At 37.6% G+C, this 18,557-nt stretch overlaps 1 protein-coding gene across 1 annotated transcript in view; it reads left to right on the top strand.

Annotated features, from left to right (window-relative positions):
* Positions 1–18,557, top strand: part of zgc:63587 (uncharacterized protein LOC393431 homolog) — a 43,014-nt gene continuing 24,457 nt past the window's right edge. Inside the window, exons 1-7 of the mRNA XM_007247194.4 lie at positions 1–156; positions 7,986–8,035; positions 10,168–10,267; positions 10,358–10,444; positions 11,411–11,534; positions 13,345–13,479; positions 13,608–13,725. Coding sequence (XP_007247256.1) covers positions 8,009–8,035; positions 10,168–10,267; positions 10,358–10,444; positions 11,411–11,534; positions 13,345–13,479; positions 13,608–13,725 — 591 coding nt within the window. The 5' untranslated portion in view covers positions 1–156; positions 7,986–8,008. The remainder of the gene's footprint in view (positions 157–7,985; positions 8,036–10,167; positions 10,268–10,357; positions 10,445–11,410; positions 11,535–13,344; positions 13,480–13,607; positions 13,726–18,557) is intronic.

Here is an 18,557-nt window from a genome sequence, read left to right as displayed (position 1 = left end):
CTTCACTCCGGCGCCACACACTCAAACGGGCGCTGCGGGAAGCAGGGCGGAATTACAGCGGCTTCCGGATCCCCTGGAGTGGCCTGGGAGAAACTGAGAGTAGGAAGGAGGACAGAAAAGTTCCTGTTTTGTTTTTTAACAAACGGTTACTCTGAGGTAAGCCCGTCTACAGCGAGAGTTACACAGAAAGTCGTTGTTGTTTAGCTGAGCTGAGCTAAGCTAACTAGCAGAGCTAACAGAGCAGAGAGCCGTCTCCACGGAAACTCTGTAGACAAGCCAGTCAACCAACTGTTGCGTTAGGAAGTTAGCAGGACTTTACAAATAATATTCTACATGTGTCTGGTACATTATGTTTGTATATTTTAATTCCTCACGAGTATTTGGAACGGTATGTTTGTTTTAGCTATTTTAGCTAACCCTGAATACTTCACACGGCCTTATTTTATTCAGAGTTTGAGCTAACCCAATCCCTCAGACAGCCCCACTTTCAAAACAGGGTGTGGGCGCTCTGGGCGGTGGGAAGAAGTGGTTAAGTGTTAGACAGAATGAACAGGGCTGTACGAACAGAACCACCATCCCAGCCCCCCAAAATCCACAGTTTCACACGATTAATTGGCAGTATGATGAGTTTTATATACTGCTATTGCAACTAGAAAGATAGTATTTTGCCAGAGCTGTCAGAGTGCTGCCCGCCCTGGGAACTTACAGTGAGGGGGAGGGAGGTGCAGGAATTTCTCCTAGCGCCTGAAATGGTTTTAACGGATTATAGATGGCCTCAGTGCCTGGATAGCATATCTGTACAGTAAATACCACTAACTCTATTTATATAACCTTTTTAAATCATAACTCTGGATTTTATGACCTTCCATATTTCACCTGTAGACCTGTTAAGCATGTGGATGTAATGCTGTAACCTGTAATGGTAATTCAGCTTCTGAAAAACTCTGTTTGCTGAGTAGGTCAACTTGCTTCACTTTAAGTCATATATATATATATATATATATATATATACTCAACACATGTTTAAGTACTTATGATCCAAGTTACCATAAATTAATAATTTCTTTATACAAATAAAGTAGGAATACACTAAAATAAAAGCTTTTGGCTGAAGCTGAACAAAATAAGACATTTGACTAAAGGCCTAATACTGAACACTGAATATTTTTTTCCCAAAGGTTTTCATTATTTTTTATACTTTTTCACCTAAAATATTTTTATCTTGCTTTTCAAAGGAAAAGTACGTACAAAGCTTTTAATCAATGTCATTTTACAATATGGATTAAAACCCTGAACATTTTTAACATTCCACCAGACATACCAGCAAAGCACAATATTACTTAAAATAATTAAGGCACTGTTTGGCATGAATTACTCTGAACAAATTCTCAACAACACAAGATCTGAGGACACCCATTGGGATGTGTTGTGCACTTGTACTTTTTATTATATTAAATGATAGTACTATAGACTATTAACGGTAAAATCTGCCTTTCAAGTTAGTCACTACAAGGGGTGTGCGTTATGGCCCTAAACATTTTATGATATTTCAGTGTATTTTTGCAATAACAATATTCTTTTTATTTTTTCTACTATATATATTTTTACTAAACATTTATTTAAAGAATATACAAATACAATATTAAAATTGTGTTTAGTGTAAACAAAATAGATTCGTACATTCAGTAGAAACCAAAATTCTATAAACCTTTATCTATTTTGTAAACATTAACTTTCAAGACTTACTGACTGATTTACTGATTTTGTGTAGAATAATAATAGCGTAACAACATGGAAAAAAATCCCAAAATAATGTAACAACAAAAATTAACCACAAAACTTAAGTGCAGCATATTTAGTGCATGCATATAAACTGCAAACAAACAATTAAATGTAAATGCAGTTAATAGAAAAAGAAATACAAAATAACTGCTTTTAAATATTGTGATATCGCGATAAGGACTTTTTTAAGATTGAGCCAGAATGATCCATTTCAGATGACAGATAAAAAGCTGTTTGTGTAATTTAACTAAGATTTGCAATCAAACTGTTTACCCTGTGTAACAGAATTAAAATTTGTTTGTTTGATTTACAAATTAGGTCATATTGCAGTCAAGCAGACACGTTTAAACACCACTATTCAAATTTTATATAAATTTTCTTGCCAGAACTCAGTTAATTAATACGAACATACTGGAAAACCAAATATATAATCCAATAAACAGTAGTTATGTTAAAATACACACAAGTGGTTTCTCTGTAAAAGATTTATTCTAATTTTAAAAACTTTAATTTATTTTGTTTGTAAAAAAACACGTTCTGCACAGTAGGCTGGTATGTGTAGGAAGAGGAAGTTAATCTATCATACACATATAATGTTTTTCTCCTTTCATAGTCCATAAGTCAACTTGGGCTTTTAACTCTGTGTACTGTAAGTGTGTCATTTCCTGCTTTCTTTGAAATTCATTCCGCCCTTTGTTTAAGATGTGTTGTGTTAGTTATATAGGCACTAAATCTACAGCCTTAGTGTAAGAGTTCTGAAAATGTTAACATGTAAATGTGTAATAAGCTTAAAATGATAGCTCAATTGTTGTTCGGATGTTTTGGCTGATGTACGTGCAAGTGTAGTATTGAAACATTTTTCACACAGAAGTTTCAGTTAGATATGTTCTGTCATCCTTACCTACATGTTCTGCATCTGCCTATTCTTTGCATTTTTTGGTTTGTAGAGGTGTGTGTCTAATGTTGACGTTACTTTGCAAGGTGTGTTAACAGGTGTTGTGCCAAATTCCACCTCCCTTGAAGTACACCTGCATTATTCTACAACATATACCTTGAGATATAAATAATGCTTAATCTACAGTTACAGAAGATACCAGAATAACCAGTGTAATCTGTTTTGCCCTTGCTGTGACTCGTGTGCACATGAAAGGGAGTCGGTTTTCTGTTAAAAAGATGTTTTCTTTTTGTTCTGTATTGTTTAAAGGCTCAGAATAGTTTGTTTCAAAATCCTATAATTAGTCTAAAAGTCCTAAAAAAAAATCTGATGTGCTGGGCCAAGACCTCCCCAACCCCTTTTTCTTTTCTTTTTTTTTTTTTGACCAAATTTTGGTTCTTTAGTCAGTGTGCTGATATCAATGTGCAACACAATAAAGAAAAACTCCACAAAGGTTTTTCTGCACTTTTCCCCCCCAGGCTAAAACGTAGTTTTGTGCATGCATCCACTGTGGATCTCTACCTCGCTCTGCCTCCAGCCTAGATATATCACATGAGCAGCGTCTGGAGATGAAAAAGCTCATATCACAATTTATCTTATGGTGCCCTAGTTGGCAACACGTTTAACACATATATTTTTGGTCTGGGAAACAAATTGAATAGACTGAAAGTCTGAACCTAACAAGCCAGATGTGAAAGCACTATGTACCTTCTGTGAAACTCTACTGAATTCTAATTATTAGCTCTAACAGTAATACTTTAAAGACTCAACATCAAACCTTTCTCAAGCATTGGATGTGCTCTGAATAACCCTCACAGTAATTCCAGTACACATATTGTCATCATTTTGAAACAGGCTATGATTACAAGGATGTGATGCCAAGGGGAATTAGTGAGATTACTTAGAAATTATAACAGTTTGCAGAGCCAGTTTCTCAAAAAGGACCAACAATCAGCCTGGACTCCTCCTTTTTCTACCATTGCTCATGCTGCTCCTATTATGTCATGCAGACAGTGAGAAACTGAGTGGACTGGTTCCAACCTGTTTGAACAGGAGCAAAACACATAGCCAACAGTCTGGTACCAAGAAAACCAGGGAGCTCATACTTATCTTGTGAGGCAGTTAAAGCATGTGTGAAGTCTGTGAGTTGTCCCATTGTGCTGCTCAGGCAGTCATCGCACTGACTAATGCAGGTGGAACCAGCCCCTCTCCCAAACTTTGAGCCTCCAGTGGCGCTAATTCCAGTAATAAGCCGACTGTATGTGTGGCACCCCAGTCACATGCCTGTGTGGATTATTTGCTGGAAAACTCCATCAGGAATTTGGTTAAGAGTCTGTAAACCATTCTTGCCTTTACTGTTAAAGTGGTAAATCTCTTAAGTCAGGTCACCACTGGTGGTCAGCTGTTATTGGGAGTGGAAAATGTGTTGCCTTTTTGTATAAGTGGATACAATTTTCAACAAGATTTACAAAAAAATACACTTTTTAAAAAATTAAAGTCTTGATTAAAGTCTTTCAATATCTTTTTTGTATGAATAATTTGAAATGGTGTAGAATTTTCTGAATGTTTAACTGGAATACAATTAACTTGGGCATAAAGTCAATCTCAGATTTATAAATTTTGTGTACATTAGTGAAGTTCAGTCTGCTATGCTAGCAACATGGAGGAGAACTCAATCGAGCAACTTTAGCAGCTGTAACAAAAAAAAGCGGTGTTTTAAATAATTGTTCTTTAATCGTAATTGATGTAAAATCTTTAGTAATCATGATGTTCAATGTTGTATTGCCCAGCACTTATTTAAACTACACTTATCAGGGAGAGAAAAAAAATCACAGGTAAATTAATTCATTATTGATCAGCCCTACTTAACTAAATAAATTACCATGTTTTAGGGCTGAACGATTTTGGAAAATAATCTAATTGCAACTTTTTATCTATAAATTGCGATTGCGATTTAAAATGCGATTTTTTTTGTCTTCTCAAGTATTTTTCAACAACAGAAGCAATAAATCAATCTGTTTAATAATAAACAATGTCAGATTTACTTAAAGCACAGATAACAATAAAGCAAAAAAAATCTATGCTTTTCCTTTTCACCATTTGTTTTTTTTTTATAGAAAAATAAATAGATAAATAGCTTTTCCTTTTCACCATTTTTTTTAAATTAGGAAAAACAATAGATATACAAAATTTAACTTACTGCTCTCCAGCTAGTAACATCATGAAAAATTTAAGTGCAAAAAAACAAAGAGAATCTGCTTTAACCAACTCGTTATTTTCTGTATTTGAAGATGCAGCACTGGTCGTTGGCATTTTAGCCTTGCAAATACCACACAAGGCTTTGTGGTGTTTTTTTAAATGCTGAAAAAGGTTTGTAGTGTTACCTCGCGTCGTAGCAACAGTAGCAAGGCACGTTTAGCACAGTACCTGACGTTGAGCAGCATCTTCTTTTTTAAAGCCAAAGTAATTCTACACAACTGATGTGTTCTGTCGAGCCTGAAGCCATTGTGCAACAAGGGCGTTTTCACACCTGTAGTTCGTTTCCAATGAGTTCGTTTACTTGGAGCGTTTTCTCGCTCTGTTCGGTCTGGTTTCCCATAGGCATAAATGTAAACGCACCAAAATGCGCATCAATAAACCACGCGAGCAGCCTGTGTCCTCTGATTGGTCAGAGCTGTCTGACACGGGAGTACATTAAATATAAACATACGAAAAAAGTAAATACAGCGAGAAGATTTTGTGTTCCAGCGCAAATATCTGTGCTTTAACACTGAACACTGAAACGCTGCACTTTCAAACACAGTGTTTCTGCATGCAGCGCACATTTATACATAATAAACAGAGTCACGCGGCTGTGAGCTATGAATGCAGCGCAGATTTATACATAATAAACAGAGCAGTGAATGCAGCGCGTGCACGTACACAGTGTTTGTTCACAGCTGTGGTAATTAGCTTTATCTGGCTAATATATCAGTTTAAACTGTGCTTGCTTTATCAGCAGTTTAGCTCAAATAAATGGCTTATATTTAATAGCTGGATCCAAACGAGACCGGATCACGTTCTCACCACAAGCGAACAGCTCCAGAGTTCTTTTGGTACCGCACCTTCTTTTGATCCGCACCTGAGTGTGATTACTGTTTTTACACCTGCTCAATCGAACCGCACTAAAGTTACAAACGGACCAGAGTTCGTTTTAACCGGACCAAATAGTGCTGGTGTGAAAACGCCCTAAAGTGCGCTGTGTTGACTTCACTTCTCCACCTCCCTGCCTTCTGCTCGGGTATGCTCCGCTCGTCCTCGGCTTGGCTCGCTCCCAAGTCACGTGACCAGTCAAATCGCAGCCAGTGCGGTTAGAGAATCGCGTTTTAAAATATCGCGAGATTATCGCAAATGCAATTAATCGTTCAGCCCTACTATGTTTACACTTTGGTGAGTAAATCTTCATTTTAGGTCTTCATTTAAATGATCTGATATTGATTCATATAAACCTGAGATCAGTCTTTAAAACTAGCCTATTTTCCACCCTAAATAAATAAATAAATCTTTAACAACTTTAATCCTTTGTAACCAGTCATTGTTTTTGGCCATTGATCTGACCTGCTCAGTTAAGTATGGCTGGAGCTCAAGTAACTATTATTTTTAATAATTGTAGGTTGAGTATTCCATTTACAATTACACCATTAGTTCTCTAAACATCTCTGTTTAGATCCAATCAAAACCAGTAATCGTCACAAATATATTTCTAAATTAATTGATATTGAATCGAATTGGTGATACCTAGCCCTATTAAATATTATTCTGAGTGTTGGTTTGTAGAAGAGTCCGAATTTTCTTTTCTCCATCTGGCAGGTGCTTTGTTAAGTTCTGTTTTGGCACCACAGTCTGTTTTCATGCATGCACAGACTGAGAAATCCAGTAATAGTCTCTTTATCAGATTTCTGAGTATGCTGCTCACATGGCCTCTTGAATAATCATACTGCAGTACTTCGATTATAAGTAATTTAATTATAAACGTTCATGTAAACACATTTACTGTCAGGCTTGCTTAACTGGGCTTGATGTGAGGTTTCCCTTCTGTACTGACTTGGTGATTTTTATGGCATTATTGTTTTCACCCCAATAATGGAAGTCAACAATAACCGGACTTCTGTTTGTGTGTGTGTGTGTGTGTGTTTGTGTTTGTGTGTGTGCTTGCACACATGTGTATTGGTTTTTGCACTATGTTGCTGACTTAGGGACACTTGGGGCTTTTAAAATAAGTGTCATTATACAGCTGAATTGTTGTGTGACTCACTCTGACCGTTCCCAACAAAATCTGTACAGTTTCTTTCCTGTCTTTCATCTACAGTCTTTACGAGAAAGGGAGTAGAAGGAAAAGAGGAGAAAATTAAACTTCTTATCGTATTACATTTTACATGTTTGTTTTGATTTGAAAGTTGGCCAGTAAACTTTTAGCTCTGCTAAACTCAAATGACTCTTTTCAGATGCTGTGAGTATAGATTCTAGAAGTCAACTGCGGAGTGTAACAAATTTAGATGTGTGAAATATGCATATTGTTTCTTTTGCATATATTTTCAAGAAAGTCAAAAACACTCAAATACAGTCAAAACAAAAGTGTAATCACTTAAGTATAAATAACATTTTAATAACGACAAGCAGCTCCCTGCAGCCATATACAATGCATAATCTTCCGTATAAAAGATTTTAATTGATTTGTAGCTTTAGCCAAAGCTTAGCCCACCAGGCTCTCAATCCAGTTTTATACTGGAAAGCCATTGTTCTTATTAGCCTCCAGTTCCCATAGCTGCAGCAGACACCCTTTTGTTAAGGCACTCTGTGGTGGGTGTGTAGCGGTAGAGGTGAGTAAGGGTTACTGACTGTCCTCTGTGGCTCATCTCGTTTATTGGGAGGGCTGAGTGAAGATGAAAGATAAACACAGTTGTCCTCTCCCTCTGTTCACGCACTCACACACTCCCCTACTTACTCACTCGCTCATTCCTCTGTAGTGTGGCCTGCTGCACTGCATCCCATAGACCTCCACTTTAAAACATCAATCACGAGTGTGTGTTTGAGAAGTCAGTAGTGAGTCAGTGAACTTAAGAGTATGGGAAGTGAAAGCCCATTAAGATGAAAGTGAGTTTGCTTCTGTTCGGGTAAAATATGGGAACCTTTTGTTTTTCATCCTGTGCATTAATTTCCTGTTCAGATAATACATCACAGTGAACTGTACCCAAACCTCTAAGGGGCTTAATGTTTTCTTTTGTTGCAGGTTTTCGCCAAGTAGCTTCAGCCATGTCACAATCTGGAGAAAAAGGCAAGGTGGGTATTCATTTAAAGTCAGATAAATGAAGCTGTTATTATTGATTGTAAAAAGTAATAATCATTTAACATTTCTTGACTCACAATGTTGTGTGTACCAGCAATGCATCTTAGAAAGAATTATCATCCACTGTGGGTAGTGCAGTAGGTGGTAATGATCATGACCATCATTGTCTGGCTAAATTGTTGATGCAAACAGACGTACTTCTCTCACAGAAATCTCATCCACATTAAGTGCAGGATACTCATAGGCATACACTATGAGCCAGTGCAGTGACATTTAGCTTCCATGGGATGATAATAGTTCTTGTCTCATGACAAGAACTATTATGATTTGCACATTCTTTTCAGCCTACATTAAATTGAATACATTACAAACACAGTATATTTAATGTTAAAATGAAACTTTATTACATTTTGCAAATAATTACTCATTTTAAATGTAAAGTCTGCAAACGTTCCAAACAAGTTGGGACAGGGGCATGTTTTCCAGGGCACCGGTTGTTTAAATTTTATAGGTGGAATTCTTTTCCATTCTTGCTTGATGCAAAACTTGCTCAACAGTCTGGTGTCTCTGTTGTCATATTTTGCGCTTTATATTGTGCCACACATTTTAATGCCAGACAAGTCAGAACTGCATGCAAGCCAGTCTAGTACACACACTCTTTAACTTTATTACTCTTTTAAATATGCAATTTGGGATGTCACTGATGTTATGAAACATTTGCATAAATAAAACACATTTTTGGGTGAGCTCGTTGATTGGTCTGGTACAGCTCAATCACTTTACTGACAAAGCTAACTGGTGGATTGGCAAGCTAGTAAAATTAATATAGTCTGTTATTAGTCCTGTAGTCCAGAGTTTTGTAAATTTCGTGAGGCAGTTTAAGCCTGTCAATCAGTTCAATAGCTGTTGATATGTTGACATTTTTTCATTTTAAATGGTGGAGTTAAATTTTCATGTGGGCTGCAGAACATTTTATGGTGAGTTAGGTGCACTGTGAGTTGCCAAAGTTTGGAACCCCCTGTCCTAAAGAACTATGTTTCGTAAAAAAGATGTGTAAGTGTGAAGAACCTTTCAAAGGTTTATAGAATATTCACATGATGATCAGTCTGTAGCATATCTCAAAAGAAACATAATTATTTTGTGACAAATGTTGGTTCCTCTATGACATCACTGTGTTGCATAGCCTTTGTGTATTTAAGTGTATTAAGTGAGGAGTGAACAGTAGCTTTTAAAACTTAGTAGCTTTGAAAAATATTACAGATTGCATCTATATTTCAATAAAGTGAGACTTGTTTAATGGATTTTTTATGTGAACACTGGAAATGTACTATTCATAGATAAAGGCTAAGCAGCAAAACAATCTGCTCTGAATTGATTGTTCCCAAAACCAACATTTGCCTGTTCCAGCTAGCATTTAGCCCTGCCCATCTCAGGAAAAATGCAGGAACAGAGAACATTATTTGTGTATCAGTATTTGAGGCACAGTAGTAAAATTAGTCTTATAATGCTCACATAAATAGAAGTTTTAATGTTTTTGGCAGGGGAGTTGCCTGGGTATGTAAAGATCCAGGGCTCAGATTATATAAAACTAGTGCTGGCACGATATCAGATTTTCATGTCTGACAGCAATACTGTGACCTTGATCATCTTTTGGTACATACACCAGATAGATATATAGATCAGATATATTTTTTTCTCTCTTTTAACGTAAGCTGTTAATAATACATTTGTCTGAATGCGCTTTGCTAAACATAGCCGTCTAAATTACATCACACTCAAACAGTGAAACACATTTTCTACTTTCCTAAAGGAACATGCATATTCTACATTACATGAATTCTAGAATATTGCCTTTTAGGCTTGAACACACTTTTGTTCTAGTGGATGAACATCACATTCAAGAAAATGTGATGCGAGCAATGAATCGTATCCAATATGATTCCAATAATCTATCCACTGATTTGGCCAGTAAACAGACTGATACCAATAATAAATATTGAATTGTCACACCCCTTTCATTAAACCATGCAAGCTCCATGCATAGATCTCACATGGCAAAATGACTTATATTAATGACTAATATAATAACTAATATTTTTTGTGCATGTGTTTGTGTGTGTTGTAGTTCCCTGAGGCAGCAGGGTATGTAGGCTTCGCCAACCTCCCCAACCAGGTGCATAGGAAGTCTGTAAAAAAGGGTTTTGAATTTACGCTGATGGTCGTAGGTAAGTTACATGGATGTAAAGACACCTAGACTTTTCTGGTGTGTGTGTTTGGTCTAATGCATCCATGTGTGTGTGTGTTTTGTCTTGTAGGAGAGTCTGGACTGGGTAAATCCACCCTGATCAACAGCTTGTTCCTCACTGACCTCTACCCAGAGCGCTACATACCTGGAGCAGCAGGTAACACGCATGCACGCCCGCACACACACAAAGTTATTATTATTGTGTCTGTGACTTAAGTGTCCCCAAGTGAAGTAAGCCTGAAAGTAAGCCCTGTTCATTTTCTCTCTCTACTCTTTTCTCTCTCCTCCCCCCTGCAAGCAAAGCAATAAGTCTGAGTAGATGAGTTTATGAAGTTTGTGAAAACTGTACTACTTAAAGTGGAATTCAGAAAGGTTTTCATTTTGATTTGTTGTTTGGAAAATCCCCTAAAACCTCCTGCTGCGTAGGATGTGTATTAAATCTTTCAAGTCAAAAGGGGACTTTTAATGAATGTAATCCTGCCTGTGGCTCTGTTTCTGCAAGCTCTTATGGCTTACCTAGCCTTGTATGACTGAACCTCAGAATCATTTGTTACAGTGCCTGTTTTTTCTTACAGCTGTAGCTGTAACCCAAATGAGACTGTGACTATAGGCTTTAAAGCCCAGACACTTTGCCATAGGCGAAGGAGATGGTTTGAGGCATTTGAGCCACATTTATAGCAGTGTAAATGCATCTGCCTCTCCAAGATACATTTGACAACCAAATCTCTCCCAGTACAACTAAAAGACCAGTAATACTTCAGCTAAATTGCATAGTGTGTGCTACACAGCAATAACACTTAAGTCCGATAAACAAATCCCATTAGGAGACCAGGTCTAAAATGCATGTTTAGTATCAGGATTATATCTCGATAATGCAAAGTCACATAAAAAGAAAATCAAATAAAAAGTGTAAAGCTTACAAATTCTTAAACAGATACAAATCTGATTAAACAAACCACTTCTGCAGGTGGTCTGAGAGGTTTTTGATTGTTGGGTTACTTTATTCTTGTTATATATATTTTTTGTTTTGTTACATTATTATTTTAATAAAAAAATGTGTTACTGTAAATAGTGATGCCTGTTCTGTATCTCTGAGTGGGTTTTCTTTTTGTCTTTGTCACAGAAAAGATCGAGCGGACAGTGCAGATTGAGGCATCAACAGTGGAGATCGAGGAGAGAGGGGTTAAGCTCCGCCTTACTGTTGTGGACACACCAGGTTACGGAGATGCCATCAACAGTCAAGACTGGTCAGTGGGCGTGTATAAATGCGTGTTTGTGTGTGAAATATAGATCAGATATCTTATTATGGAGCACCTGTTCCCTGGCAGAAATGAACTGCCATCCGGTATCTTGCTGTGGAATGCTAAGCATTTTGGACTAAATATAATTTCCTTCCTTCTGCCTACTCAGCATCTGCACAGACAGAGGCACTAGCGTGCCTGTGTGCAGTGTTATTAATGTTGGAGTCTGTGTTGTTCTGGCGGTGAGACAGACATGGGAATAAAACAGATAACTGATGATATTATCTGTGTGTCTGGGCGTTAGAGGGAAAGAAAGAATTCCTTTGAGATGTGTATGCTGTGCATGTTGGGCGGAAAAACAGCAGAAGATGAGCATCAAATAACTGGGTCTAAACCTTGGGACTTTTTGTTACTCATGAGTGTGTTTATTTGTGTATGTCCTTTCACGTTGACTCATTTTGGTCTGTCTGCTTTTTTTTTGGTTTGAAATAGTTTTATATGGGGAGATGGGGTGATTAGTTATTGGAATAATAGCATTGCGTATTGTAGTGTATTGGGTAACTACTTTTAGTTACCCAGAGTCCACATTATTATGTGATCAGATCAGATTTGAAATTGAATCCCACCCAGATGTGATGCAGCTGTACAAATCTGATAGATTTTACTCTCATTTTAAACCAATTTTAAATGTGCTTAGGATTTAGTTTGCAAAACTGTATTTTGTTTCTGGTTGTCCAGACTACCAAAAATCAATCTAGATATTATATATTATAATCTAAATATTCCAAAAATCTGATTTAGCCTGGCAGTCTGAACATACAGTTCCTGGACAATATTAGACTAGTCTTTTTACAGACATGTACAGGACAGGTCAATTCATATAAAAGAAAACTATATTTAAAAAAAGTGTTGCAATTTAGCATTAAAAAAAAATACTTTACCTAGCAAAAGGTACTTTTTCGTTATCATTTTAAGAAGGCTATCATCAGTACAGTAGTTCTCAGTTGTATTAATTATATTAATGTGCCAATTTAGCCTCAATTTTTTTTAACCTTATTTTCTTCACTATAAAGCAGTGGCAGATTTGTTTATTTATAGCCATAATACCATTTCAACAGAATTACTATTGCCAGGAAGCTTTTGGAAGCTTTCGATGTTAAAGTGTAAACACACCTGGGTAATTTGGAATCAGTAACGTTAATTACAGCACCAAGTTTGACCCCAACTTTCGCCGCAATCTGCCCCGACCAGCCGTCTTTTTTTCTGTCTGAATGACTGAAACACTACAAAGCGATATTCAGTTGTAATGCTCCGGAGCCGTTCTCTGTTTAGGTTTCTAGCTCCGACCTGGATAGAGAGCTTTGTGTATTTCTCTCTTGCTCTCTCTTGCTCTGTTTGTTTCTCTCTCTCTCTCTGTCTCTCTCTCTCCATCTCTCTGCCAGATAGCGAGCTTTGGGGCAGGAGATATGACACTTGGACTCGCTCTGGTGGTATTCCACTTGCTTATTTATTAGTTCATACAAGAAGTAAAGCAGCGTTAACACACACTCCATGGTACACCACAATACACACTGGTTTTCTTGCGCTCTCTGTGTAGTGCCATCTCACTTGGTGTAAGAGGCTCTTAAAGGAACAGTGTACACATTACTGAACTGTTTGTAAGACTTCTTTAACTTACAGACATTGGGCCTCATTTACCAATATCTTAACTCAGATCCTAACTGTTACAATGTCAAAAGCATGGGGTAAAATATTAGAGTATGTGATAACAGAAATAAATATGTCTTTCTTTCTTTTTTTTGCATGCTTACATCAGCTTTAAAACCATCATCCAGTACATTGACAATCAGTTTGAGCGCTACCTGCATGATGAGAGTGGTCTAAACCGCAGACACATCGTGGACAACAGAGTTCACTGCTGCTTCTACTTCATATCTCCATTTGGACATGGGTAAATCACACACATTTGCATGCTGTTGCTTTTTAAAAATTCTCCTGAATTCAATTTTTTATTGCTTTCTCTTCAAATTTGTGTCTGCTTGTATGTCTGTGTGCCTAACTGTGTGTCTGTCTTTGCAGATTGAAGCCACTGGATGTGGAGTTCATGAAAGCCATCCACAGCAAAGTGAACATTGTCCCCGTCATCGCCAAAGCCGACACTCTGACTCTGCGAGAGCGGGACCGCCTCAAGCGGAGGGTAAGTCTGTTATATATGTGTGTGTGGTGTATTTGTGTGGTTATGTGTCAGTCTAGCAAATATACTGCAGGTGAGGAAGTAAGTTTGAGCACACGTGTGCTTACGTGATTGTTATTGTTAATCAAATTCCTGACACTTTGGCCCAGAGACAACTATGTAAATGGGCCATTAGCCATGTGGAGCATGTGTTGGAGGCAGTGCCTGCTCTGCTTTCTGGACAATGGTGGACACACTTTGATTTTTGCAGATGCTTCCCTTTGCCCCCCTGAGTGCACACACAGACACCCATGTACGCCCACATGGACATGAAGCTGGATGCTGGCCAGGAGGTGGACTCTGAGCACGCTCTGTGCTTTCCTGCAGATGTACGAGTGAGCCGATGGCTGTTGTACAGTAGAATTGGCATGAATCACTGAGATTACTTTCTGCTCTTATCAGTAGTTTCACAGGAAAATGCTCTCTCTAAAGTTCTTATCTCAGCTCCCTGCTTGGCCTGCATTATCACTTGGCCTTATTTTTCATTTCATTTAGGCTTTGTGTGCTTGAGATATGTAGAGATGTCTTGCTGTTTTGATTAAACCGAAAAATATATGTTGTCATTTAATATACAGCTCTGGAAGAAAATGAGAGACCGCTTAAAAATGATGAGTTTCTTTCAAGAGAAAGATGGATGATCCCAAGCCATCAAACGAAGCTGAACTGCTTGAATTTTTGCACCAGGAGTGGCATAAATTTACCCAAAAGCAGCGTGTAAGACTAGTGGAGGAGAACATGCCAATATGCATGAAAATTGTGATTTAAAACCAGAATTATTCCACCAAATATTGATTTCTGTACTCTTAAAACTTCATACATATGAACTTGTTTTCTTTGCATATTTGAGGTCTGAAAACTTCAAGAACTGATGGTCTACTTAGTTCTTTTACTGTCCAATCATTTTTACCTGTCGGTGGTGCTAATGTTATGGCTGAACTGTGTATGTGTGCTATAGCTTATGTATTTTCTTTTTATATAATAAATACCAACAGGGCTTATATTATTACTGAATTATGTATGATGATAAACATGTTCTGTTTAGACAGCAGACAACACTGGTGACATCCTGACTGGTTTAAAACTAAAACTAAAACTGGCCTTTTAACTGCCAGTATTCTCAGTTATTAGTGTAATAGTGATAGGGCAAACCATATTTGCTGTTTCAGTTTCAGACTCGAGCTGTAATGTGGCGCAGAGATATTCTCATTTAGACTCATAAACTAGCTACAGCTGGTTGAACTGACGGCTTGTATTTGGTTGGAGAGAATGAGGTGTATGGGTGTGTGTGCACGATATGTTTTAGAAAGAATGTAAATAGGATTTCCTCTCTCTCGAATCTCTCCCTCTTTTCTCAAACACAAAGACCTCCTCCAGCGAGTGATCTCACTGCGTGAAACAGCGCCTGGCTATGTGCTGCTCTCAGAATAGGACTAATGTAATGTAAGTAATGTAAGCGTTTGTGGATGTTCTGAGATGTGTTCGTGACAGGATATTTAAGAATAAGTGTACTGTTTGGGCTTGTGCCAACAATTTCTGTTATTATAAGGTTTGGACAAAAGCAGTATTCCGTTTGATGTAGCAGGAAAACAGTCATTTTATTTTAAACAGGTTTCAGCAAAAACTGGAAATATTATCCTAGCCACTATATTGTTAAATGATATGATTATATGCCAACAGTTAGAGGATAGTGGTGTGTAAATTGATAATTGAGTTTTACCATAGGAAACAGCTTGAGTATAAATTGTGAGGTGTTGTCTTGTGAGTGAGGTTTTACTCTGACCAGCTTGCTCATAATACATGTGGTGATTTATGGGTGTTGGACTGAGTGGTAGATGGACAGGACATTTCCAAAATTGTGCAGGAACTTCACTTTCCTCAATCCTCAGGTTTACATGTGTACTGGAAAAACACCATAGAAGGAATTTCCACCCACTATGGGCCTCACAGTGACTGGCGGTATCTGGCTTGTATTGTCCATGTAATCAGACAAGCAAATCTGGCAGAAATCATATGCACATTAAGTGCAGGAGGCCACACACACACAGACACACACACATCAGTGCAGTGTGCAATACAATAACTCACCTGGGTTCATGAGGCTGGTTACTGTATCCTAGAGGACTGGCAACATGAGTCATGATACCAGTCGTCTTGGGCTAATGTAGGGTTTGTGTATGGTACAAATTGGGCACTCAGTTGCAATAAGCCACCCAGTCATAATATATATATATATTTATTGAAAAATACATATATAAAGTGCTAGGACATACAGTTTAAAAAAGAGGAGGGTAAAAAGAGAGCACGCTCTGGCTCTCATCTCGCTTAAAGCCATCTTAATAGAACAAACTAGGATTATCCGTACATGATGCCTATTTCTGCTAAATCATACAAAACATGATCAAAGATGAGGTCATCTCCTATTCTAGTTTTTTTTAGAGTTTGTCCTGTTCTTTTCTTTGCAAAGAGGAAATGAAACAAACATCGGGAATATGTCTGGAACAGCAAAGTAAATTGTATGATCATTAGTGGGGACACAATTTCCATATTTCATCGAAATCGATCGAAATAATGTCATGGTCTCGTGCCTGGAAGTCAAAAAGAGACTCTAAGCTACACAAGCACGCACGCTACGCAAATGGCACAGCACGTTACGCACATGGCGCAGCACACTGTAGCCGACGCTGCGGATATTGTGACTGAAAAACTTGAAAATATAAAAATAACAGTTGTTTTTTCTAGCTTCAAATATGTTAATAGTTTTGGTACCTCAAGAAGCATCTTTCTCTCAAGATAAAGTTAATAATATTTCTTTGTTAAAGAAAAAAACTTAAAAGAAGAATGTAAAAATTGTCATTCTCAGGGACCGAAAATTATAAAGTCTTATTTTTTATGTTTTAACCGTTATAGTAGTTTTTTGTTGTTTTCCACTTGACTGAGAAAAAGATTGTTACATTTATATCTCAATTAAATTATTAAATTTGACCATTAGTGCCTAATGTGGTGTTTTACCTTGTTACCTTGTTTTCACTTGTATCACTTTGCATCACTTATATCAAGCCCACCTTTTTAAATTAGATATTGTAAATTGGGTGAGTCAAACCAATGACTGGCCATAGACCAATCTAAAACTGGCTTACGCCTCTCTGCTGTAAAAAAAAAGAAAAAAGAAAATCGAGAATCGAATTGAATCGTGACCCTATAATCGGAAATAAAATCGAATCCAGGATTTAGTGAATCGTGACACCCCTAATGATCATGCAGGATCATGCAGGACAATCATACATTGGTTTGAACACAGTTAAATTTATTAATCTTACAAAACAATGTGTATTGGAATCAGTTGTTGCCATAGACCCCAGTAATCAAATAGACATTGTGTAGGCTGGTGTTTGTTATATGCTGGCCCCCCAGCATTGATCAGTTGAGTAATAGAACTTTGAAACAATGGTGCTCCATCCAGTACTTTTGGGATGAGTTGGGGAAAGGGTGGGGTAGTGATCATCCAACATCCTGACCTCACTAACGCTCTTATTGTGCTGTTGGCTTAATCCTCTCATCTGTTTGCCCATCATTCAGTAAACTTAATGAAAAAAGGCCCTAACTGAAATGAAGTGGCAGCAGCTGGTGGATTAATGATCCATAAAGTGATTTACCACAGCGTGAGGGGGCCTTCAAAGTGACCCCCACCCCATCTGTTGTTCCTCTCTCTGTCTGTCTCTCTCTCTCTTATGAATATTATACAACTGTGAAAATAAAAGGGGTGTGCTGGATTTTGGAATGTTTGACCTCATCAGTCAGCACTCCCTGGCTTGTTGCATGTGCGTGCGTAAGACTGCACGTTTGTGCTTCATTACTCTCCGGTGTTTTTGGTGGAGAGTCGCAAGATATGTCAGATTCGATCTGCTCGTCTTCCTGCAATCACTCTACGCATTTCCTCCCAAAGACGTCCTCAGACTAGCTAAGCAAAGCCCATGTTGACCTTTGTCCACAGTTAGCCTGACTGCCAAGAATAAGGTCACACCAAAAATGTCCCCAGCATCTTCATATTGACAAGATAAGCTTGTCTCTAGTGTTTATAGCTCTTCTCTATTTGTACCAGTATCTGATAACAATAATTACTCAATTACATTTAACATAATGTTATACTGTAGCAAAATAATGTGGGATTAAAAGATAAGGTTGATGCAATCTGGTTGTTTTCCTGCAATCACTGCATGCATTTCCTGCCAGTGAAATCCCAAGGTCAGTTCAATCAGGGCTGTCTCAGACATTAGCTTCTTGGAGCCACTTTACTCTGGCTTACTTCAGAACACACACGTACCACTTTTTTTTTTTTCAGTGACCAGCTGAGCTGTTTTGTTGTCATTCTAATGTGAATCTTTTCCTGGATGAGGGCATTCTGCACAGGAAGTGAAGGACCTCACTTGTTGACAAGATGGCACATATATAGCCAGAGAAACACTAAGTGACTTTTATTTTTAGTAGTTCCTGTTTGCTCTTTTCAATTGCTTTTGGTCTTCCTGCAGGTGGGTTTCTGTAATGGAGCACAACACAAACAAATTCCTCCATGACAAAGTGCAGTGATTGCTTTTTTTTAGTATTTTTATTTTTTGGCCAAGAAAAAAGTAACAGGAACCTGGTGATGATCTATCAAAATCCTGGATACGCTTTTCTTTAATGAGTTTGGATAACACACTTTTATCTTATGACTCTTTAAGTTTATTCAACACACAAACATACTGTATATACATCCCAGATGTATACAGAGAAAAAAGAAATAAACATAGGTAAATGTC

This window comes from Astyanax mexicanus, chromosome 12, assembly GCF_023375975.1.
Source record: "Astyanax mexicanus isolate ESR-SI-001 chromosome 12, AstMex3_surface, whole genome shotgun sequence".
In the NCBI taxonomy this organism is placed as follows: domain Eukaryota; kingdom Metazoa; phylum Chordata; class Actinopteri; order Characiformes; family Acestrorhamphidae; genus Astyanax; species Astyanax mexicanus.
This window is presented reverse-complemented; position numbering and strand designations above follow the sequence as displayed.